The sequence below is a fragment of the Nomascus leucogenys genome, chromosome 24 (genome assembly GCF_006542625.1).
Source record: "Nomascus leucogenys isolate Asia chromosome 24, Asia_NLE_v1, whole genome shotgun sequence".
Lineage (NCBI taxonomy): Eukaryota > Metazoa > Chordata > Mammalia > Primates > Hylobatidae > Nomascus > Nomascus leucogenys.
The window spans coordinates 11965812-11988316 of NC_044404.1; the positions used below are offsets into that span (position 1 = coordinate 11965812).

The 22505-nt window shown below is 44.0% G+C and overlaps 1 protein-coding gene and 1 non-coding gene across 6 annotated transcripts in view; both read right to left on the minus strand.

Moving 5' to 3' along the window:
• MTOR (mechanistic target of rapamycin kinase) overlaps nucleotides 1-22505 on the minus strand; it is a 156122-nt gene that overhangs the window by 48033 nt on the left and 85584 nt on the right. For all 5 annotated transcript variants that reach the window (XR_004028485.1, XM_030805770.1, XM_030805771.1 and 2 more), the window contains 2 exons: nucleotides 13588-13663; nucleotides 3014-3153 (listed from right to left, as the gene is read on the minus strand). Coding sequence is in view for 4 of the 5 variants with exons in the window: in XM_030805770.1 (XP_030661630.1) it covers nucleotides 3014-3153; nucleotides 13588-13663 (216 nt within the window). In the remaining variant the exon portion in view is untranslated. The remainder of the gene's footprint in view (nucleotides 1-3013; nucleotides 3154-13587; nucleotides 13664-22505) is intronic.
• LOC115833072 lies at nucleotides 15651-15757 on the minus strand. Its single transcript, XR_004028524.1, has one exon. It is a non-coding gene; the product is annotated as a small nucleolar RNA U13 (small nucleolar RNA).

Genomic DNA, 22505 nt, shown 5'->3' on the forward strand with positions numbered 1-22505 from the left:
AAAAAAAAAAAAGCCACATACGGCTAGAGGCTACCATATTGGACAATACAGCTTTAGATACTTGTTGGACTGAGAAAAACAACAACAACAGCTTTAGTTATACACATGAATAAAGCAGATTTGAAAAGACATGCTTCCTAAATTTATTGGGGTAAATGAATATGGAATTTTTATTGTTGTTGTTGTTGCCCGGGCTAGTGTCAAACTTCTGGGCTCAAGCAATCTGCCCGCCTCAGCCTCCCAAAGTTTTGGGATTACAGGTGTGAGTCAGCACACTCAGCCTTTTAATGTTAATTTATAAAAATAAATAACACTTTTGAATCTTCCTAATGATGGTTAAATCAGACAAGCCACTTAGAATATTCTCTCTCTCTCTCTCTCTATATATATATATATATATGATCCAATGCCTAAGGCTAAGTTCACTGACATTAAATTTTCATGCAAAACATTATAACATCTTCTATCTTGGGGATGTAGTAATAACTTTATATAAAGAAATAACGGCCAAACTTGGCAACATAGTGAGACCCTATCCCTACAAAAAATAATGTAAAAAAATTACCCAGGCATGGTGGTGCATTTCTGTAGTTCCTTCTACTCAGGAGGCTGAGGGGGGAGGATTGCTTGAGTCCAGGACTTTAAGACCACAGTGAGCTGTGATCACACCACTGCACTCCACTGAGAGACAGATTAAAGTCCTGCCTCTTAAAAAAAAAAAAGAAGGCTGTGCACAGTGGCTCACACCTGTAATCCTGGCACTCTGGAAGGCCAAAGAGGGAGGATCGCTTGAACCCCAGGAGTTCAAAACCAGCCTAGACTGCACTGTGAGACCCCGTCTCTACAAAAAATAAAAAAAATTAGCCCACTGTGGTGGTGTGTGCCTGTAGTCTCAGCTACAAGAGAGGCTAAGGTAGTACAGAAAGACTACATGTAGAGAAAGATCATTCTTTTAGAAGACTTACTTTGATTTTGTCCAATATTCTTAAACTTTCCAAAGTAGGAAATGTCTAAACAAATAAAAATTTGCCTGTATTAAATAGACTAGATTTATTCATATGATGAAATATCATGCAGCTATTAAAAAAATGAGGCAGTAGCTCTATAGGTGCTGATATGGAACAGTGGCCTAGACTTGTTAAGTGAAAACAGCAGAGTACAAAATGGTATAAACAGCACATTACCGTCAATGTAAATCCCTGTGATGGGGGTCAGGATATACTACCCTGAAATATGGCACACCTTGGCATACTGAATATTTTAAGAAAATGGCAGCAAAAAAAAAAATTACTCTGACTATCCCCTGCCCTTATCCCCTGAAGCAGGTCATAACAACTAGGAAAAATATTTTGACCTTCCCCTGAAGGAGGTCATAAGGCCCTCATGTGAGAGATGCCTTCCCTATACCTGGAGGAAAGGAACATCCTTATTTCTGAAGACAGGCGGTCACAGAGAAGAATCTGAACAAAAAGGCCTACTAAAATCCCCCATACTGTGCTCCTCATTGTACAGGTCCAAGTCAGATATCGTTTCCTCCCAATATCTTCCAAGGCTGATTAGGGTGCTTCCTATTACCCACAGCCCCCTGGGCTTCTTTATTGATGGTATCACAATGTATTACGACAGCCTGGTTGTCTGTCCTGTAAGCTCTGGGAAGGCAGGGGCTGTGACTGTCTTGCTCACGGCTCTGTCCCTAGGGCCTGGCACAGACACTGGCAATGAATACACACGTGATAGTTACTGGCTGAATGAAGGAACAGTGGACCCTCGGTATCGTGTTCCAGGAAAGTAGGGATAATCCACTAGTCGGGAGGTAGCATGGCACTTTGTTTTAGTCATTTATTTTTTATTTATTTTTGTTTATTGTTTTGAGATAGAGTCTCACTCTGTCGCTCAGGCTGGAGTGCAGTGGTGCAATCTCAGCTCACTGCAACCTCTGCCTCCCAGGTTCAAGTGATCCTCCTGCCTCAGCCTCCTGAGTAGCTGGGATTACAGGCCTGCATCACCACGTCCAACTAATTTTTTATTTTTAGTGGAGACGGGGTTTCACCATGTTGGCCAGGTTGGTCTCAAACTCCTGACTTCAAATGATCTGCCTGCCTTGGCCTCCCAAAGGGTTGGGATTACAGGCGTAAGCCACTGTGCCCAGCCTGTTTTAGTCATTTAAAACTGCAGTTAAACAGTTTAACAATGATAGTATATATAGCATTTTAACTATTTTTTAAAAGTTGCACTTGTTGTTGGAAACAGAATGGAGGCCATTTTTTCCCTTCAACATTCCTAAGCAACTCTCCAAACCAAAACCTAGCCAAATGTTCTCAGTTACGTATTACTGTTGCTTCCACCTGGAGTACCTGTTTCCCCCCTCCCTTCTCCTTTACCTATCTCCTAACTCTCAGTCCTTCCTCCAGGAAGTATTGCAAAATCACCCTGCTTCCTCCTTTGGGCTTTCAAGGTAACGTAGCTCATACCATTATCAACATCCTCTCAGGCTATAATAACCCTCTGTTTACGTGCCTGTCTCATCAGCCTCACAGGAAAGGCCTGTTTTCTTGTGTATTTTGTTTCCTTGGAGCCTGGCATAGTGCTGGGCACACAGTAAGCATCCGATATAGGTGAAGCACCTGAAGAGGGCAGTCACTGTTCTTCTTTCCTAAACGCATTTGCAAAAGCTAATTTAAAAAATCAAGGTTGCCAAATAAGAATATGAGCTCTTCACTGGGTCAGTAAAGATCAGGAGAGTAGACAGGAGAAGTAGATCCCAGGAACACCCCCAAGGCTGTCCCGTCCTAGAGCATTATAAAGTTTAAGTGAAGGCCTTGCTACTTAGTAGCTGAGCTAGAATGGACAGAGAAAAACACCAAAAGTGAAAGATGATTCCTGAGAAGTATCAAGTGGAACAAAATGAGTCTGAAGTGAGAACTCCGTGTGGGGGAAGCCTTCCTTTCAAATCCAAAGATCAAAGAGACAAAGTCTCTTGCAGCCACACATGCCATCATTCTAGGAAGCTCACCATTCCCCCAGGGCCTCGAGGCAGCGCATGCGGCCCAGCATCAGCTCTGGGTCGTCCTTGTTGGTGTCCATTTTCTTGTCATAGGCCACAAGGGCATCCTCCCACTCGTGCAGTTTCTCATACCAGGTAGCCTGGATCTCCTGTCACATGCGAAAGAAAGACTGCTGTGAGGTACACAGAAGAAGGGATCACAATGTTTAATCCACATACTCTCTTTCCTAATGTGCTGTTGTACGCATGACACTTCACCTATCACAGTTATGTCTGGGCTTGGATTAAAAACAACTTCAGACAATCTGGAGGAGTGCTGTTTGGGGAAGGTGGAAATGTGGGTTCCTTGGCACTTGGATGGAATGATCCTGGGATTATCTGAGAGCAGACGTCAGGCCATACTCCTCCCCCATTATTTCCTTCCCAGACACATGGGTCATCAGAACACACCAGGATGTGGGGACGTGAGGACAGGGGAAATCATTTAGGGATAGCAGAAAACGCTGACCAGAGCACCAGAGCTGTTGCAAAGGTGCCATCGCTCCGATCTGCTGGAGTGCTGACACTGGGCTACTTGACAGGGATGGCAGCTGCTTTCCTGATGGGGCCAGAAAGACCAGGCCTCATCTGCATGTTTGCTGGAGGAAAACAACTCACTTTTTAAAAGCTCTTGATTCTCTGCATTTCTTAATACATTTTTAAACTTTCAGGAAATAATAATTTAAAATATAACAACACCACTTAAAATTTTTTGGAAAGTCTTTCCCCTATTCTTCTAGAGTCTCCCATCCAATGTTCCCTCCTGCTCAGTGCTTGGCAGGTTTACCAGCGTCAGGGGCCAAAGGAGGGATTGCATTACCCTAGCAGATGGTGTGCCACGCTGAAAGTGGGTGTTGTCCACATGAGTAGGAGGTGCTACAGTCTGAAAGTTACAGACTATTACTCTCCAAATGATCAGGAGACTGTTTTATGTGCTTTCTGTCTGCCCTCCATCTCAGTTTCTCTCCTGGGCTGCTTCATCATCAGCTCAATAAATGACTATTTTTGCACAGGCAAGGGTAGTAGCTCTCTAGGGATTTCTCTAACAATATGATTCTGCAGTGAAATTTGTATGATATAATGCAGGGCCCACACTAGTTTCTCCCATTACCCTCTTCCCCTTTCTAAATAAAACTGATGTTTGTGCAGTATGTAGACTAACAACTACTTTGCTAAGCTGTCTAAAATAATCTTTTCTTCTTGAATCTCTGAAAAGAGGTCATTTATGCTGGAGATTGTTCCCTTGTACCTACTTGCCCTGGTCTGGTTCTTTCTGGCAGAGCCGGTGCCCTCTGCTGCCCCTAGACTAATTCTGCTGCCATAAAGTTTTTGCCCAACATCAGTGGAGTTTGTCAAAATGGGCATATCTGGCTCCATGTAAGGCAAACTATCTCAACTTCATTTTTCAAGCCTGTCCAAAATAATACCTATTATGCCTAAATACAAAATAGGAAACTTAGAAAAGAGTGACTACAAAAACAGTGTAAAATTTAAAAGCACTGGTAAATTTCTCATTTCAAATTTCTATACTGGGTGGAAAAGAAAAAAAAAAAGAGCTGGTGACTTATGTGTGGCATACACTCAGCATGAACAAGCAGAGGGGAGGGGGGCAGCATATGGAGTGGGTCAGTTAAAGGGCAGGATATTTTGAATTGCAATAGATTGCAGAAACTATAAGGTTTAAGCAATGAATCACACAAAATTCTAATGAGATTGCTGTTACATAAATTTTGCTGAGAAAGCACAGGCTCTACCAAGAAAAAGCAAACCATTGTCAAGCTTAATATGATTCAGCTACCTAAATATAACAGAAAATCCACCACGGGTTTAGCAATAATCCTGAAGCTAATGGCCACCTTTGGAACCTGAAGATGGAGAAACTTTCATTGAAGGCTGGCATTCTGAGTATGGGGTATAAACCATCTGCTGGCAGATCACCTGAATACCAGATGTCTGCGGAGTCCTTGTCTCAATCAGCACTTCCTGGGATCTAAGCTCTAAGGATATCAAAGGAGAGAACATCTTCATCTAGGTGGAGTACATGAAGTGCCCTCTCGCCCTACTTTCTTCTCTCTGCAAACAAGGATTGTGGCAAGGATGGATGAGACACAGTTCTTTTACTTTGCCATCATCTGGAGAAATGCTGTCTTAGTCTAGTTACAGATAATATGTGCTAAGGCCAGGCATGGTGACTCATGCCTGTAATCCCAGCACTTCGGGAGGCCGAGGTGGGAGGATCACCTGAAGTCGGGAGTTTGAGACTAGCCTGATCAACATGGAGAAACCCTGTCTGTAATAAAAACACAAAATTAGCTGGGCGTGGTGGTGCATGCCTGTAATCCTAGCTTCTTGGGAGGCTAAGGCAGGAGAATCGCTTGAACTGGGAGACAGAGGTTGCAGTCAGCCGAGATTGTGCCATTGCACTCCAGCCTGGGCAACAAGAGCAAAACTCTGTCTAAAAAAAAAAAAAAAAAAAGAAAAAAAAAAAGTGCTAAAGATGGCAAAAGATTCCCTTAAAAGTTTCATTCTAATTTACCAGCCCTTCTGTGAGGCAAAATGCTAGATGATCAAACAAAAGCCTGTTAAATATTCCCAATTTTTCTCACTTTAATATCCTGGGCTCCTGATCAAGGTAAACCACAGCAAGCGACCTACATGACTAATAAAAGGTTCCTCATCAAATATATGGACCTAGAGCTTCTTGACCTTCCAGGAATTCAATGCTAAGTTGATTAAGTTGATGCTTTATATATTTTAGAAGTTATCAAAATGCCCTGCCAAGACCACAAAGAATAACAGAAACATTTTAAATATTGGTAGGCCAAAGATGGCAGTAGAGAAGTAGCTACGTAAGCAATAACGAACACAAAAATGCCTCAATGTCAGATATCAATTATAGCATTTATTTATTTATTTATTTTGAGGCAGAGTTTCGCTCTTGCTGCTCAGGCTGGAGTGCAATGGCACAATCTCAGCTCACTGCAACCTCTGCCTCCCAGGTTCAAGCGATTCTCCTGTCTCAGCCTCCCGAGTAGCTGGGATTACAGGTATGCACCACCATGCCCGGCTAATTTTGTATTTTTAGTAGAGATGGCGTTTCTCCATGTTGGTCAGGCTGGTCTTGAACTCCCGATCTCAGGTGATCTGCCCGTCTCGGCCTCCCAAAGTGCTGGGATTATAGGCGTGAGCCACCGCGCCTGGCCATATAGCATATATTTTCTAAAGAACTGGCCATGGTGTCTTCCTAAGTATCTAATGAGGATTAACTGTGGCCTAGACACAATGCAAGCTCCCACAAAGATAACTCAGATCAGGGGCATATGCCTTGGCTCTAATGTCAGACTGCCCTGGTTCAAGTCCTGGTTTTGCCATTTATTCACTCTGTCAGCTCAGACCGGTTCTTAACCTGCTGGGACCACAGTCTCCTCATCTGCAAAATGTGATAACAGCAGTAACCACTTTATAGCATTGTTGTGAGAACCAAATTACATGAAGTATATAAACACTTAGCAAAGGGCCAGGCACATGTTAAGAGTTTGATAAAATCAGTGCTTATTGTGTATTCGAATCTACCTCATGATTTATCTCAGTTGAAATAGAGTCCCAGAGGTTCCACGATGGCCAAATAGGAACGGCTCCAGTCTACAGTTCCCAGTGTGAGCAAAGCAGAAGACAGGTGATTTCTGCATTTCCAACTGAGGTACTGGGTTCACCTCACTGGGGCTTGTTGGACAGTGGGTGTAGGATGGTGGGTGCAGCCCATGGAGTGTAAGCCAAAGCAGGGCGAGGCATCACCTCACCCCGGAAGTGCAAGGGGTCAGGGAATTCCCTTTCCTAGCCAAGGGAAGTTGTGACAGAAGGCACCTGGAAAATCAGGTCACTCCCACCCTAAAAGTGCGCTTTTCCAACGGTCTTGGCAAACGGCACACCAGGAGATTATAACCTGTGCCTGGCTCAGAGGGTCCCACGCCCATAAGGCCTCACTCATTGCTAGCACAGCAGTCTGAGATCAAACTGCATGGTGGCAACGAAGCTGGGGGAGGGGCACCCACCACTGCTGAGGCTTGAGTAGGTAAACAAAGTGGCCGGGAAGCTAGATCTGGGTGGAGCCCACCACAGCTAAAGGAGGCCTGCCTGCCTCTGTAGACTCCACCTCTGGGGGCAGGGCATAGCTGAACAAAAGGCAGCAGAAACTTCTGCAGACTTAAATGTCCCTGTCTGACAGCTTTGAAGAGAGTAGTGGTTCTCCCAGGATGGAGTTTGAGATCTGAGAACCGACAGACTGCCTCCTCAAGTGGGTCTCTGACCCCCGAGTAGCCTAACTGGGAGGCACCTCCCAGTAGGGGCCGACTGACACCTCAAACGGCCAGGTGCCCCTCTGAGACGAAGCTTCCAGAGGAACGATCAGGCAGCAACATTGGCTGTTCTGCAATATTCGCTGTTCTGCAGCCTCCGCTGGTGATACTCAGGCAAACAGGGTCTGGAGTGGACCTCCAGCAAACTCCAACAGAACTGCAGCTGAGGGTCCTGACTGTTAGAAGGAAAACTAACAAACAGAAAGGACATCCACACCAAAACCCCATCTGTACATCATCATCATCAAAGACCAAAGGTAGATAAAACCACAAAGATGAGGAGAAACCAGAACAGAAAAGCTGAAAATTCTAAAAATAAGAGCGCCTCTTCCCCTCCAAAGGAACGCAGCTCTTTGCCAGCAACGGAACAAAGCTGGACGGAGAATGACTTTGACTAGTTGAGAGAAGGCTGCAGATGATCAAACTTTTCCAAGCTAAAGGAGGATGTTCGAATCCATCGCAAAGAAGCTAAAAACCTTGAAAAAAGATTAGACGAATGGCTAACTAGAATAACCAGTGTAGAGAAGACCTTAAATGACCTGATGGAGATGAAAACCATGGCACGAGAACTACGTGATACATGCACAAGCTTCAGTAGCCGATTTGATCAACTGGAAGAAAGGGTATCAGTGATTGAAGATCAAATGAATGAAATGAAGCGAGAAGAGAAGTTTAGAGAAAAAAGAATAAAAAGAAACGAACAAAGCCTCCAAGAAATATGAGACTATGTGAAAAGACCAAATCTATGTCTGATTGGTGTACCTGAAAGTGATGAGGAGAATAGAACCAAGTTGGAAAACACTCTTCAGGATATTATCCAGGAGAACTTCCCCAACCTAGCAAGGCAGGCCAACATTCAAATTCAGGAAATACAGAGAATGCCACAAAGATACTCCTCGAGAAGAGCAACTCCAAGACACATAATTGTCAGATTCACCAAAGTTGAAATGAAGGAAAAAATGTTAAGGGCAGCCAGAGAGAAAGTTCGCGTTACCCACAAAGGGAAGCCCATCAGACTAACAGCGGATCTCTCGGCAGAAACTCTACAAGCCAGATGAGAGTGGGGGCCGATATTCAACATTCTTAAAGAGAAGAATTTTCAACCCAGAATTTCATATCCAGCCAAACTAAGCTTCATAAGTGAAGGAGGAATAGAATACTTTACAGACAAGCAAATGCTGAGAGATTCTGTCACCACCAGGCCTGCCTTACAAGAGCTCCTGAAGGAAGCACTAAACATGGAAAGGAACAACCGGTACCAGCCACTCCAAAAACATGCCAAATTGTAAAGATCATCAATGCTAGGAAGAAACTGCATCAACTAATGAGCAAAATAACCAGCTAACATCATAATGACAGGATCAAATTCACACATAACAATATTAACCTTAAATGTAAATGGGCTAAATGCTCCAATTAAAAGACACAGACTGGCAAATTGGATAAAGAGTCAAGACCCATCAGTGTGCTGTATTCAGGAGACCCATCTCATGTGCAGACACACACATAGGCTCAAAATAAAGGGATGGAGGAAGATCTACCAAGCAAATGGAAAACAAAAAAAAGCAAGGGTTGCAATCCTAGTCTCTGATAAAACAGACTTTAAACCAACAAAGATCAAAAGAAACAAAGAAGGCAACTATATAATGATAAAGGGATCAATTCAACAAGAAGAGCTAACTATCCTAAATATATATGCACCCAGTACAGGAGCACCCAGATTCATAAAGCAAGTCCTTAGAGACCTACAAAGAGACTTAGACTCCCACACAGTAATAATGGGAGACTTTAACACCCCACTGTCAACATTAGACAGATCAACGAGACAGAAAATTAACGAGGATATCCAGGAATTGAACTCAACTCTGCACCAAGCAGACCTAATACACATCTACAGAACTCTCCACCCCAAATCAACAGAATATACATTATTCTCAGCACCACATTGCACTTATTCCAAAATTGACCACATAGTTGGAAGTAAAGCACTCCTCAGCAAATGTAAAAGAACAGAAATTATAAGAAACTGTCTCTCAGACCACAGTGCAATCAAACTAGAATTCAGGATTAAGAAACTCATTCAAAACCACTCAACTACATGGAAACTGAACAACCTGCTCCTGAATGACTACTGGGTACATAATGAAATGAAGGCAGAAATAAAGATGGTCTTTGAAACCAATGAGAACATAGACACAATATACCAGAATCTATGGGATACATTTAAAGCAGGGTGTGGAGGGAAATTTATAGCACTAAATGCCCACAAAAGAAAGCAGGAAAGATCAAAATTGACACCCTAACATCACAATTAAAAGAAACAGAGAAGCAAGAGCAAACACATTCAAAAGCTAGCAGAAGGCAAGAAATAACTAAGATCAGAGCAGAACTGAAGGAGATAGAGACACAAAAAACCCTTCAAAAAATCAATGAATCCAGGAGCTGGTTTTTTGAAAAGATCAACAAAATTGATCTTTGCTAGACAGCTAGCAAGACTAATAAAGAAGAAAAGAGAGGCTGGGCGCGGTTGCTCATGCCTGTAATCTCTGCACTTTGGGAGGCCGAAGCGGGCGGATCATGAGGTCAGGAGATCAAGACCATCCTGACTAACACGGTGAAACCCCATCTCTATAAAAAATTAGCCAGGCTTGGTGGCGGGCGCCTGTAGTCCCAGCTACTCGGGAGGCTGAGGCAGAACTGCGTGAACCTGGGAGGTGGAGCTTGCAGTGAGCCGAGATCGTGCCACTGCACTCCAGCCTGAGCGACAGAGCAAGACTCTGTCTCAAAAAAAAAAAAAAGAAAAAAGAGAGAGAAGAATCAAATATCAAATAGATGCAAAAAAAAATGATAAAGGGGATATCACCACTGATCCCACAGAAATACAAACTACCATCAGAGAATACAATAAACACCTCTATGCAAATAAACTAGAAAATCTAGAAGAAATGGATAAATTCCTGGACACATACACCCTCCCAAGACTAAACCAGTAGGAAGTTGAATCCCTGAATAGACCAATAACTGGCTCTGAAATTGAGGCAATAATTAATAGCCTACCAACCAAAAAAAGTCCGGGACTAGACAGGTTCACAGCCGAATTCTACCAGAGGTACAAAGAGGAGCTGGTACCATTCCTTCTGAAACTATTCCAATAAATAGAAAAAGAGGGAATCCTCCCTAACTCATTTTATGAGGCCAGCATCATCCTGATACCAAAGCCCGGCAGAGACACAACAAAAAAAGAGAATTTTAGACCAATATCCCTGATGAACACTGATGTAAAAATCCTCAATAAAATACTGGCAAACCGAATCCAGCAGCACATCAAAAAGCTTATCCATCATGATCAAGTTGGCTTCATCTCTGGGATGCAAGGCTGGTTCAACATACATAAATCAATAAACGTAATCCATCATATAAACAGAACCAAAGACAAAAACCATGACTACCTCAACAGATGCAGAAAAGGCCTTCAAGAAAATTCAACAGCACTTCATGCTAAAAACTCTCAATAAATTAGGTATTGATGGGACGTATCTCAAAATAATAAGAGATATTTATGACAAACCCACAGCCAATATCACACTGAATGGGCAAAACTGGAAGCAATCCCTTTGAAAACTGGCACAAGATAGGGATGCCCTCTCTCACTACTCCTATTCAACATAGTGTTGGAAGTTCTGGCCAGGACAATCAGGAAGGAGAAAGAAATAAAGTGTATTCAATTAGGAAAAAAGGAAGTCAAATTGTCCTTGTTTGCAGATGACATGATGTATATTTAGAAAACCCCGTCATCTCGGCCCAAAATCTCCTTAAGCTGATAAGCAACTTCAGCAAAGTCTCAGGATACAAAATCAATGTGCAAAAATCACAAGCATTCTTATACACCAATAACAGACAGAGAGCCAAATCATGAGTGAACTCCCATTCACAATTGCTTCAAAGAGAATAAAATACCTAGGAATCCAACTTACGAGGGACGTGAAGGACCTCTTCAAGGAGAACTACGAACCACTGCTCAACGAAATAAAAGAGGGCACAAACAAATAGAAGAACATTCCATGCTCATGGATAGGAAGAATCAATATCGTGAAAATGGCCATAATGCCCAAGGTAATTTATAAATTCAATGCCATCCCCATCAAGCTACCAATGACTTTCTTCACAGAATTGGAAAAAAACTACTTTAAAGTTCATATGGAACCAAAAAAGAGCCCACATTGCCAAGACAATCCTTTTTTTTTCTTTTTTTCTTTTTTCTTTCTTTTTTTTTTTTTTTGAGATGGAGTCTCGCTCTGTCACCCAGGCTGGAGTGCAGTGGCGCAATCTCGGCTCACTGCAAGCTCCGCCTCCCAGGTTCACGCCATTCTCCTGCCTCAGCCTCTCCGAGTAGCTGGGACTACAGGCGCCTGCCACCATGCCCGGCTAATTTTTTGTATTTTTAGTAGAGACTGGGTTTCACCGTGGTCTCGATCTCCTGAACTCGTGATCAGCCCACCTCGGCCTCCCAAAGTGCTGGGATTACAAACGTGAGCCACCGCGCCTGGCCAACAATCCTAAGCCAAAAGAACAAAGCTGGAGGCATCACACTACCTGACTTCAAATTATACTACAAGGCTACAGTAACCAAACAGCACAGTACTGGTACCAAACAGAGATATAGACCAATGGAACAGAACAGAGCCCTCAGAAATAATACCACACATCTACAACCATCTGATCTTTGACAAACCCGACAAAAACAAGAAATAGGGAAAGGATTCCCTATTTAATAAACGGTGCTGGGAAAACTGGCTAGCCATATGTAGAAAGCTGAAACTGGATCCCTTCCTAACACCTTATACGAAAATTAATTCGAGATGGATTAAAGACTTAAATGCTAGACCTAAAACCATAAAAACCCTAGAAGAAAACCTAGGCAATACCATTCAGGACATAGGCATGGGCAAGGACTTCATGTCTAAAACACCAAAAGTGATGGCAACAAAAGCCAAAATTGACAAATGGGATCTAATTAAACTAAAGAGCTTCTGCACAGCAAAAGAAACTACCATCAGAGTGAACAGGCAACCTACAAAATGGGAGAAAATTTTTGCAATCTACCCATCTGACAAAGGGCTAATATCCAGAATCTACAAAGAACTTAAACAAATTTACAAGAAAAAATCAAACAACCCCATCAAAAAGTGGGCAAAGGAGATGAACAGACACTTCTCAAAAGAAGATATTTATGCAGCCAACAGACACATGAAAAAATGTTCATCACTGGCCATCAGAGAAATGCAAATCAAAACCACAATGAGATACCATCTCACACCAGTTAGAATGGTGATCATTAAAAAGTCAGGAAACAACAGGTGCTGGAGAGGATGTGGAGAAATAGGAACACTTTTATTACACTGTAAACTAGTTCAACCATTGTGGAAGACAGTGTGGTGATCCCTCAAGGATCTAGAACTAGAAATACCATTTGACCCAGCCATCCCATTACTGGATATATACCCAAAGGATTATAAATCATGCTGCTATAAAGACACATGCACACATAGGTTTACTGCGGCACTATTCACAATAGCAAAGACTTGGAACCAACCCAAATGTCCGTCAATGATAGACTGGATTAAGAAAATGTGGCACATATACACCATGGAATACTATGCAGCCATAAAAAAAGGATGAGTTCATGTCCTTTGTAGGGACATGGATGAAGCTGGAAACCATCATTCTCAGTGAACTGTCGCAAAGACAGACAACCAAACACCACATGTTCTCACTCATAGGTGGGAATTGAACAATGAGAACACTTGGACACAGGATGGGGAACATCACACACCAGGGCCTGTCGTGGGGTGGGGGGAGGGGGGAGGGATAGCATTAAGAGATATTCCTAATGTAAATGATGAGTTAATGGGTGCAGCACACCAACATGGCACATGTGTACATAGGTAACAAACCTGCACGTTGTGCACATGTACCCTAGAACTTAAAGTATAATTTAAAAAAAAAAAAGAAATAGAGTCCCTACAGACATAGTTTATCTCTTTCATCCCGAAGATTGGTAAGTCAGCATCAGACTGTTATGAATTGGAGAAAAAACAGAAAAGGAAAGTAACTTTCTGAAGGTCAGGGCCAATACCTCCCTAGCCAAGTCTCTACCTCCTGCTTTTCCAAAAAGAATGAGGTGCTTACCAGCTCTCCAAAGTGTTTCATGGCATATTCTAACACTCCGGCCGCTGCCTCCGGCTGCTGTAGCTTATTATTAATGCTGAGAAAACAAAGGGAAAAGGTAGTTACACTCAACAGGTGTGAGGGTGGGAGATGTGGGGGTCATTTGTGGGCAGATGGTTCACCAGCACTTTGACGACAATGTCTTGCAGATGTTGAAAGAGTATCAATTATCTATTACCATCCAGAAAGCTCAGTTTAAATCGTTTCATCTGAAAGAGGTTTTTGGTCTCCTCCCATGATTTTGGGGGTCAGTAATGGGAACACTCATCTTGCTGCTCTGTGGCCCTCCCTTTAAGAGCACAGACTAGCCCGGGTGCGGTGGCTCACGCCTGTAATCCCAGCACTTTGGGAGGCCAATGTGGATGGATCACGAGGTCAGGAGATCAAGACCATCCTGGCTAACACGGTAAAACCCTGTCTCTACTAAAAATACAAAAAACTAGCTGGGCGTGGTGGCAGGTGCCTGTAGTCCCAGCTACTCAGGAGGCTGAGGCAGGAGAATGGCATGAACCTGGGAGGCAGAGCTTGCAGTGAGCCAAGACCGTGCCACGGCACTCCAGCCTGGGTGAAGAGCGAGATTCTATCTCGAAAAAAAAAAAAAGAGCACAGACTGGTTTCCTCTCAGACGCCGGCAGCCAAGGCAACATGTGTCTGTTTCTGAAACACCAGAAACCTTGGATACGAAATTACCCCTGTTGTAGTACACAATCATATGAGACTCCTCTGAACTTTTTTTTTTTTTTTGAGACAGAGTCTTGCTATGTTGTCCAGGCTGGTCTCGGACTCCTGGGCTCAAGTGATCCTCCTGCCTCAGCCTCCTGAGTAGCTGGGATTACAGGTACACACAACAGCACCTGGCTCCTCTGAACTTTTAAGTCTCAACTTCTCATCAGTTGCCTTCAGTAGTAGGAATAACAAAATTAATCAAAACCATCAGACTCTGTGAGTGACACAGAGGTGGCACCAAGGTTGGGGCATGCACATCAATGACAGAACCCTGGGAGCTGTGGCAATGCAGCCATGCTGACCGTTCTGACAGAGCCCACCCCCTTCAAATTCAGATGCCTCCCTAGACCCTCTTCAGGGGCTGTTCCCATCCACCCTTTGCAGAAGGCTGCCAAGGGACCACATCTAGAGTTTCTTGAACTGGCCTCTACTGTAGAAAAGCTTTTCACTAATGACACCCTGCTCTGCTGATGCCATCTTTAGGCTGGAGGATTATTACCACACTGGGACAACTGGGCAGTGCCACTGGGAGGCCTGGTGCCTGGAGTTGATTCATCAGAGGCTGCTAGGAGGCCTTGAAAGCAGAGTAGCCATGGGGGCTTAGATCCTTGTTCCCGTAGGAACGTATGCAACTAAGCTCAATACTAAATATAAGCCTGAGTTATGGAAGGAAGGGAAAGAGGGGAGGGTGAAGGAGCTTGCTTGAGAAATCCACAAGACCACAATGATTATATCTGTTTAAAAGTAGGGAGCAAAATGTGACACATCAACCTGGGAGTCTAGACTGGTTTAATGAGCAAGGATCCAGTTTACTGCTTTGAGTACAAACTGTCTACTTGACCAGAATTAATTTTTAAGTGGTTTTGGGAAATTCCAGGATTTGAGTTCAATGTGGTAATATGGCAAGAAATTGCTGTTATAAATATTATTTTTAAAAATCCAAATTCCACCACATTTCTTCCAATAAAACCAAAGGAAACTGCCCAGAAATCTAAAGAAGCTAACATTTGTGAAAGTAATAATCTAATGCCTCATGTTTACAAAGCATTTTCAAATAATCTTTCCAATCCATCACTTCTTTGACCCCATGCATCCCTAAGAGTGGGAAGGGAGAGGTGTTATCAGACCTGTTTCACTAACGGGGAAGCTAAAGCCCAGGAAAGGCAGGGATTTTCCCCAAGGCCCACAGGAATCAGGAAAGTCCCCACAGTAAATCGGCACCTTATGCCTCTTTGTTAAGGACAAGTTGGGGGTGAAACAGCCTTGGATTTGGAGTCAGAAGATGGGGTTTTTCCCCATGTCAGACCGATCACATGCTGACGTGATAACAAGCTTGAGGGAGACACATCTCACCACATGTGATGGTAAAAACCCAATCATCATGCATAAATGAACACAAAAGGATTGAAACTTGGGTTTAACTTTCTGGAGGTCTAATTCTGCCACTTATAAGCTGTATGATCATAAATAAGTCGTTTTAAAATTTTTAACTTTTAATTTTTTGGGGTACATAGTAGGACATATTTAACTCATCTTTTTTGAATGTAAATTCCTTATCTATATAACAGGGCTAATGTCACCTCCTCCTTCAGAGGGTTCTTCGAGGAATTAAACAATGAACATGCAATTGCTAAGCAGGTCCTTCACCTGTGTTTGTCCAAGCATAAAAGCTGCTAAAACACAGTTATATGCTTGTCTGCAGAAATAACATACACCTACGGTGGAGACTTAAGTTAGGACTAGGAAGTCATCACTGCGAATTCCCAATGTTTCCTAAGAAGAACTGTTCGAGTGCCCAGTATCCAGTTTCTAGGCTCCAGATTTGTTGGGGAAGCTATGGGGCTGGTGCTTCATGAGCTGGTACTAAGCAAGGCAATGAGCCAGAATATGCTCCATAAGTTAGCCTGCTACAAAATTTGGAGATGTTTTTAATTTCAGAGTGAAACCATGGCATGATGGTTTCCCTTAGGAAGCCCTATATGAGTTTTTCTAAAGCTGAGAATGAAAAGCAAGTCTAAAGGGACCTACTCTACTGTAGGTTCATTGGGAAGAAGTTCCCAGTATCTCTTGGCCCCATAAATCAGGTACCAGGCTTTGTGCCCAATCACATGGGGCTGGGTAAACTGTACTAATAATATTACTAGGTATTGATTTGGGATTATCTAGTTCCTTGAAGCCAAATAAAGATTTTGGAAGCATAAGAAAACAGGAAAAAAGAAAGCCAGTGGCTGGGCACAGTGGTTCATGCCTGTAATCCCAGCACTTTGGGAGGTTGAGGCTGGAGGATTGCTTGAGCTCAGGAGTTTTGTTTTGTTTTTTTTTTTTTTTGAGACGGAGCCTCGCTCTGTCGCCCAGGCTGGAGTGCAGTGGCGCGATCTCTGCTCACTGCAAGCTCCGCCTCCCAGGTTCACGCCATTCTCCTGCCTCAGCCTCCCGAGTAGCTGGGATTACAGGCACCTGCCACCACGCCTGGCTAGTTTTTTTTTTTGTATTTTTAGTAGAGACGGGGTTTCACCGTGATCTCGATCTCTTGACCTCTTGATCCGCCCGCCTTGGCCTCCCAAAGTGTTAGGATTACAGGCGTGAGCCACCGCGCCTGGCCTGAGCTCAAGAGTTTTAAACCAGCCTGGGAAACATCGTGAGACCCCATCTCTATTAAAGAAAAATAATAATAAAAAAATGAAAGTCAGTATATAGTCTATATATATATATATATATATTTTTTTTTTTTTTTTTTTTTTTTTGAGACGGAGTCTCGCTCTTTCACCCAGGCTGGAGTGCAGTGGCGCGATCTCGGCTCACTGCAAGCTCTCCGCCTCCCAGGTTCACGCCATTCTTCTACCTCAGCCTCTCCGAGTAGCTGGAACTACAGGCGCCCGCCACCACGCCCGGCTAATTTTTTGTATTTTTTTAGTAGAGACAGGGTTTCACCGTGGTCTCGATCTCCTGACCTCGTGATCCGCCCGCCTCGGCCTCCCAAAGTGCTGGGATTACAAGCGTGAGCCACCGCGCCCGGCCAATAGTCTATATGTTTTAATGATATGTTCTCTGTATTATTACAATGGATTCTTGGGATGGCCTTGGTAGGAGTAAAAAATTGTTCTGATAAGGAAGATAAAGTGTTCTTCACCTGAACCAGAAGAAACTAAGAAACGACACAAAAATCTGAGGCCAAGGTGGGCAGATCATGAGGTCAGGAGTTCGAGACCAGCCTGGCCAACACAGTGAAACCCCGTCTCTACTAAAAATACAAAAATTAGCTGGATGTGGTGGTGGGCACCTGTAATCCCAGCTACTCGGGAGGCTGAGGCAGGAGAATTGCTTGAATCCGGGAGGTGGAGGTTGCAGTGAGCCAAGATTATGCCACTGCCCTCCAGCCTGGGCGACAGAGCTAGACTCTATCTCAAAAAAAAAAAAAAAAAAAAAAAAAAAAAAAATCCAGGAGTTCTAACAACTGTCTTCAATCTTGTGCTCTGGAAAACATTCTATTTTCTTTTCTTCTTTCTTTCTTTTTTAAAGAGACAGGGTCTTGCTCTGTCATCCAGGCTGAAGTTCAGTGGCACAATCATGGCTTACTGCAGCCTCAACCTCCTGGCTCAAGCAATCCTCTGGCCTTGGCCTCCCAAAGTGCTGGGATGACAGGTGTGAGGCACTGCACCTGGCTTCCAGCCTATTTTTAAATTTTAACATTACCGAAGCTTGACTCATTCTAAGGACAAAACAACAAAAACAAAAACAAATACAAGTCTTTTCCTAATCCACTCTCCCAATTATCACAGTGCATAAAAAATGAGTTTTACAACAAACTAATCAAAATTAGGAAGTAGTGATTAGGGACCTCAAAAGAGAAACAAATTTTACCTTAATACAGCTATGGCCTTGATATACCACCTCTAAGGACTGACCAGCATAACTTTGCAAATTAAAAATGTGAAAACATATGGCCCTAACTCCTTTAAGAGAGAGTCCGGGCCAGGCACGGTGGCTCATGACTGTAATCCCAGAGCTTTGGGAGGCCAAGGTAGGAGGATTACCTGAGGTCAGGAGTTTGAGACCAGGCTGGCCAACATGGTGAAACCCCATGTCTACTAAAACTACAAAAATTAGCCAGGTGTTGTGGCACACGCGTGTAATCCTAGCTACTCAGAAGGCTGAGGCAGGAGCATCACTTGAACCTGCAAAGGTTGCAGTGAGCCAAGATTGTGCCACTGCATCCAGCCTGGGCAACAAGAGCAAAACTCCATCTCAAAAAAAAAAAAAAAAGAAAAAGAAAAGAAAAGAGAGAGAGAGTCCAATGACTTATCTACTTATCTGTACAATATTTCCCATTTGAATGTGTGGAGGCAGGTCAGGCTGCAGACAGAGCTCAGTGGGCAGGAAAGAGGGCAACAGGCTGGGCTCACTGGGGGACTCTGACCAGGCCTTTACCAGTGGTCGTTAAACTTGGGGGTGGACCTTGGGATCCATGATAAGCTCTTATTGAGCAGTAAGAACATAATCATTAAAAAATTACAACTTTGGGCGCAGTGGCTCACGCCTGTAATCCCAGCACTTTGGGAGGCTGAGGCGGGCGGATCATGAGGTCAGGAGATCGAGACCATCCTGGCTAACACAGTGAAACCCCGTCTCTATTAAAAATACAAAAAAATTAGCCGGGCATGGTGGTGGGCACTTGTATAGTCCCAGCTACTCAGGAGACTGAGGCAGGAGAATGGCATGAACCCGAGAGCTGGAGTTTGCAGTGAGCCGAGATCACACCACCGTACTCCAACCTGGGTGACAGAGACTCTGTCTCAAAAAATAAAATAAAATAAAATAAATTACAATTTTGGGCCAGGCGCAGTGGCTCACGCCTATAATCCCAGCACTTCGGGAGGCCGAGGCAGGCGGATCACAAGGTCAGGAGTTTGAGACCAGCCTGGCCAACATGGTGAAACCCCATCTCTACTAAAAATACAAAAGTTAGCCGAGCGTAGTGGCGGACGCCTGTAATTGCAGCTACTCGGGAGGCTGAGGCAGGAGGATCACTTGAACCCAGGAGGCAGAGATAGCAGTGAGCCAAGATCGCACCACTGCACTCCAGCCTGAGCGAAAAAAGCAAGACTCTGTCTCAAAAAAAAAAAAAAAATACAACTTTGACTAAACTCATGAAAAATGAACACTCTCGCTCTGAGAAATTAATTTCTGTCTCTGATTTGACAACCCGAAGGTAAGAAGGCCACTGTCCATATCCACTCTCTTTTTTTTTTTTTTTTTTGAGACCGAGTCTCACTCTGTCACCCAGGCTGGAGTGCAATGGCGTGATCTCAGCTCACTGCACCCTTCAAGCGATCCTCCTGTCTTAGCCTCCCGAGTAGCCGGGATTACAGGTGCCCACCAGCATGCCTGGCTAATCTTTGTATTTTTAGTAGAGATGGGGTTTTGCCATGTTGGCCAGGCTGGTCTTGAACTCCTGACCTCAGGTGATCTGTCTGCCTCGGTCTCCCAAAGTGCTGGGATTACAGATGTGAGCCACCTCGCCTAGCCCACTCTCTTTTTCACAACAAGGTCTGGCTCTGTCAACCAAGGTGGGGTGCAATGGTGCAATCTCAGCTCACTGCAACCTCCACCCCCTGGACTCATGCAATCCTCCCACCTCAGCCTCCCAAAGGCCTACACCACCACACACAGCTATTTTTTTGTTGTTGTATTTTTAGTAGAAATGAGGTTTTGCCATGTTGCCCAGGCTGGTCTCGAACTCCCGAGCTCAAGTGATCTGCCTGTCTCAGCCTCCCAAATTGTTAGAATTACAGGCATGAGCTACCACGCCCAGTCACACCTACTCTCTTGATTGTTCAAAGAATAAAGAGATTTTTAGCGAACCAGCTGCTATCACCCTGCGTATGTATTTCCTCTTCCCCCCTTTCCACTTTAATTTCCTACAGGACTTTCTCCCTAAGCTACATTTCTCTTATTTCCTTCTGAGGAGTTCCCATGCACGCCTCTAAAGCTGCTGGAGAATACTAATTATGGATGTGGATGCTCTGGACAGTGAAGTAAGCAGGCTTATTAATCCTGGTGATCAAGAGAGTCTGTTATCTCGTTTGGGATCTTAATTTTTTCTTCTTCCTCCATGCCTTCTGGCACTCCATCATGGGAGGCAACAAGAAGATACAAGAAGAAGATACCAAAATAAGAGAGCTCACCATATGTGCCAGGCACTGTGCTTATTGTTTCTATGTATTATTTCGACCCTGTGAAACTATTATTAATATTCTCATTTTGTATATGAAGAAAACACAGCCCAGTAGGTCACAGGCTGTTGCTTTCCCTTAAAAGGTGACTTTCTCTTAAAAATTTTATTACGGAAAAGTATCTTTAGTGCCACGTTGAGGTAAAGGAAAAAAAGTATCTTAAGTAATAATGAAGGGTATACTGCAAGCTCTGCAATGGGAGGGACGGGTGGTGTCTTAGCTTTCTCCTCTTGGCATCCGTAGGCACCCAGGAATTAGCTGTAAAATGAATGAGTGTGAGCAATGGGTGGGATGTTTCCATTAACTCTCTCTCTAGAACTCATTGTGCAGGAGAAGGGAGCCCTCCTGTGCCTTCATTTTAACTTCCTCACTAACATTCCCCTCTTACTCCCAAGCTCCCATCTCACATTTTTTATTTCCTTCCAGAAGCTACTAATATGCCTCCAGCCTTCCACGTGACAAGTTAGCATGCCACCACAGCAGGCTTTTCAAAGACAGCCAGGCTTATAGTTCAGGCTGCAAAATGCAGGACAAGCAAGCCTCTGTGAAAACGCAGGAGTTCACAGCCACTAAGTCCCAGGTCTCCTGCCTACCTGGGTAACACAAAGCTGTCCTTTGAATTATGTCCCTTTTCTAATGAGATGTGGTTTTTATGAGACTGAAGGCAGAGACTGTATGTTCGGCTCCTGTGATCACCTTTGCTCAAAAGCCTCCTTAGCGAGGAACTCTTGTTTTATGGGGCAGCTGGGAGTTTTATAAAGCCCATTCTATAAACACCCCCTTGTGTGCCCCTCAGTCTTTCCCTATTAATGCTGCAGGCTTATGAAGGGCAAACTGTTCAAAGCTCCAGCCCAACAGAAGAGGAGTACTTAACACCACAAACCAGACCCTGCTGATGCTGGTCTGGTGGAAAAGATCTGAACACAAACAAGTTTAAAGAGACTGAGGCTTGCCAGCAACGTGCCTATAACAGTGTGCAGAAATGACAGGTCAATCAGATTTCCCATCTCCTCTTGACACCTACTGAGGCCAAAAGGAAAAGAGAACTGCGTCCCAAGAATTTTCTAAACTAGTGATTCCCACTGCCTCCCTAACATGGGTGTGGGGTATGTTGGTATTCTACTCCGTTTTCCAGTGATAACATCCAGTTGCTATCATACAGTTCTGAATCTGTAGAGCAAACAGAAACTGCCTATCTGCATAACAGAATCCAGAGCCCACAAATTGAACCTGGCGTTAGGAAGACAATGAAGACAGGTGGAAAGGAGAACATGGTGAATCTGGGTTTCAGGAGCAGAAGGAGGCCACTGTACAGACATATTCATTCTCATTCATTCTCCACTCTCCCCACCCCAGCCCAAGATTGAATTCTGATTAAAGGAGGCTGAATTGCAGAGCCTCCTTTAATCAAATTCAAGTTTTGAACTGAGTTGGGAAAGTTCTTGGCAATTAAGGAAAACATTTTCTAGAGCTGAGCAGAACTAATACTAAGAAATTGCCTTGCTGCCTTCCTATAGCAAATATCACACCATTACGCCGAACATCTTATCCCCACTATCCAGAAACCTTGTTCCCAAGGCAGGGCAAGCGTGCAAGCTGAGCAGCGGGTGGTTTGGCTGTGCAGACACTTCCCCTGGCAGAGGCCCTGTCAGGAGTGACGGTAGAGCAGCTCACGTGGGCAGTGGCGCCTGCTGCCTCCCCACAGCCCTTTCCTCTCAGGCTCTCCCTAGCGGCTTTTTTTTTTTTTTTTTGAGACAGGGTCTCACTCTGTCGCCCAGACTGGAGTGCAGTGGCGCAATCTCGGCTCACCACAACCTCTGCCTCCCAGGCTCAAGGATTATTGTGCCTCAGCCTCTCGAGTAGCTGGGATTACAGGTGCACGCCACTACCGCCCGGCTAATTTTTGTATTTTTAGTAGTA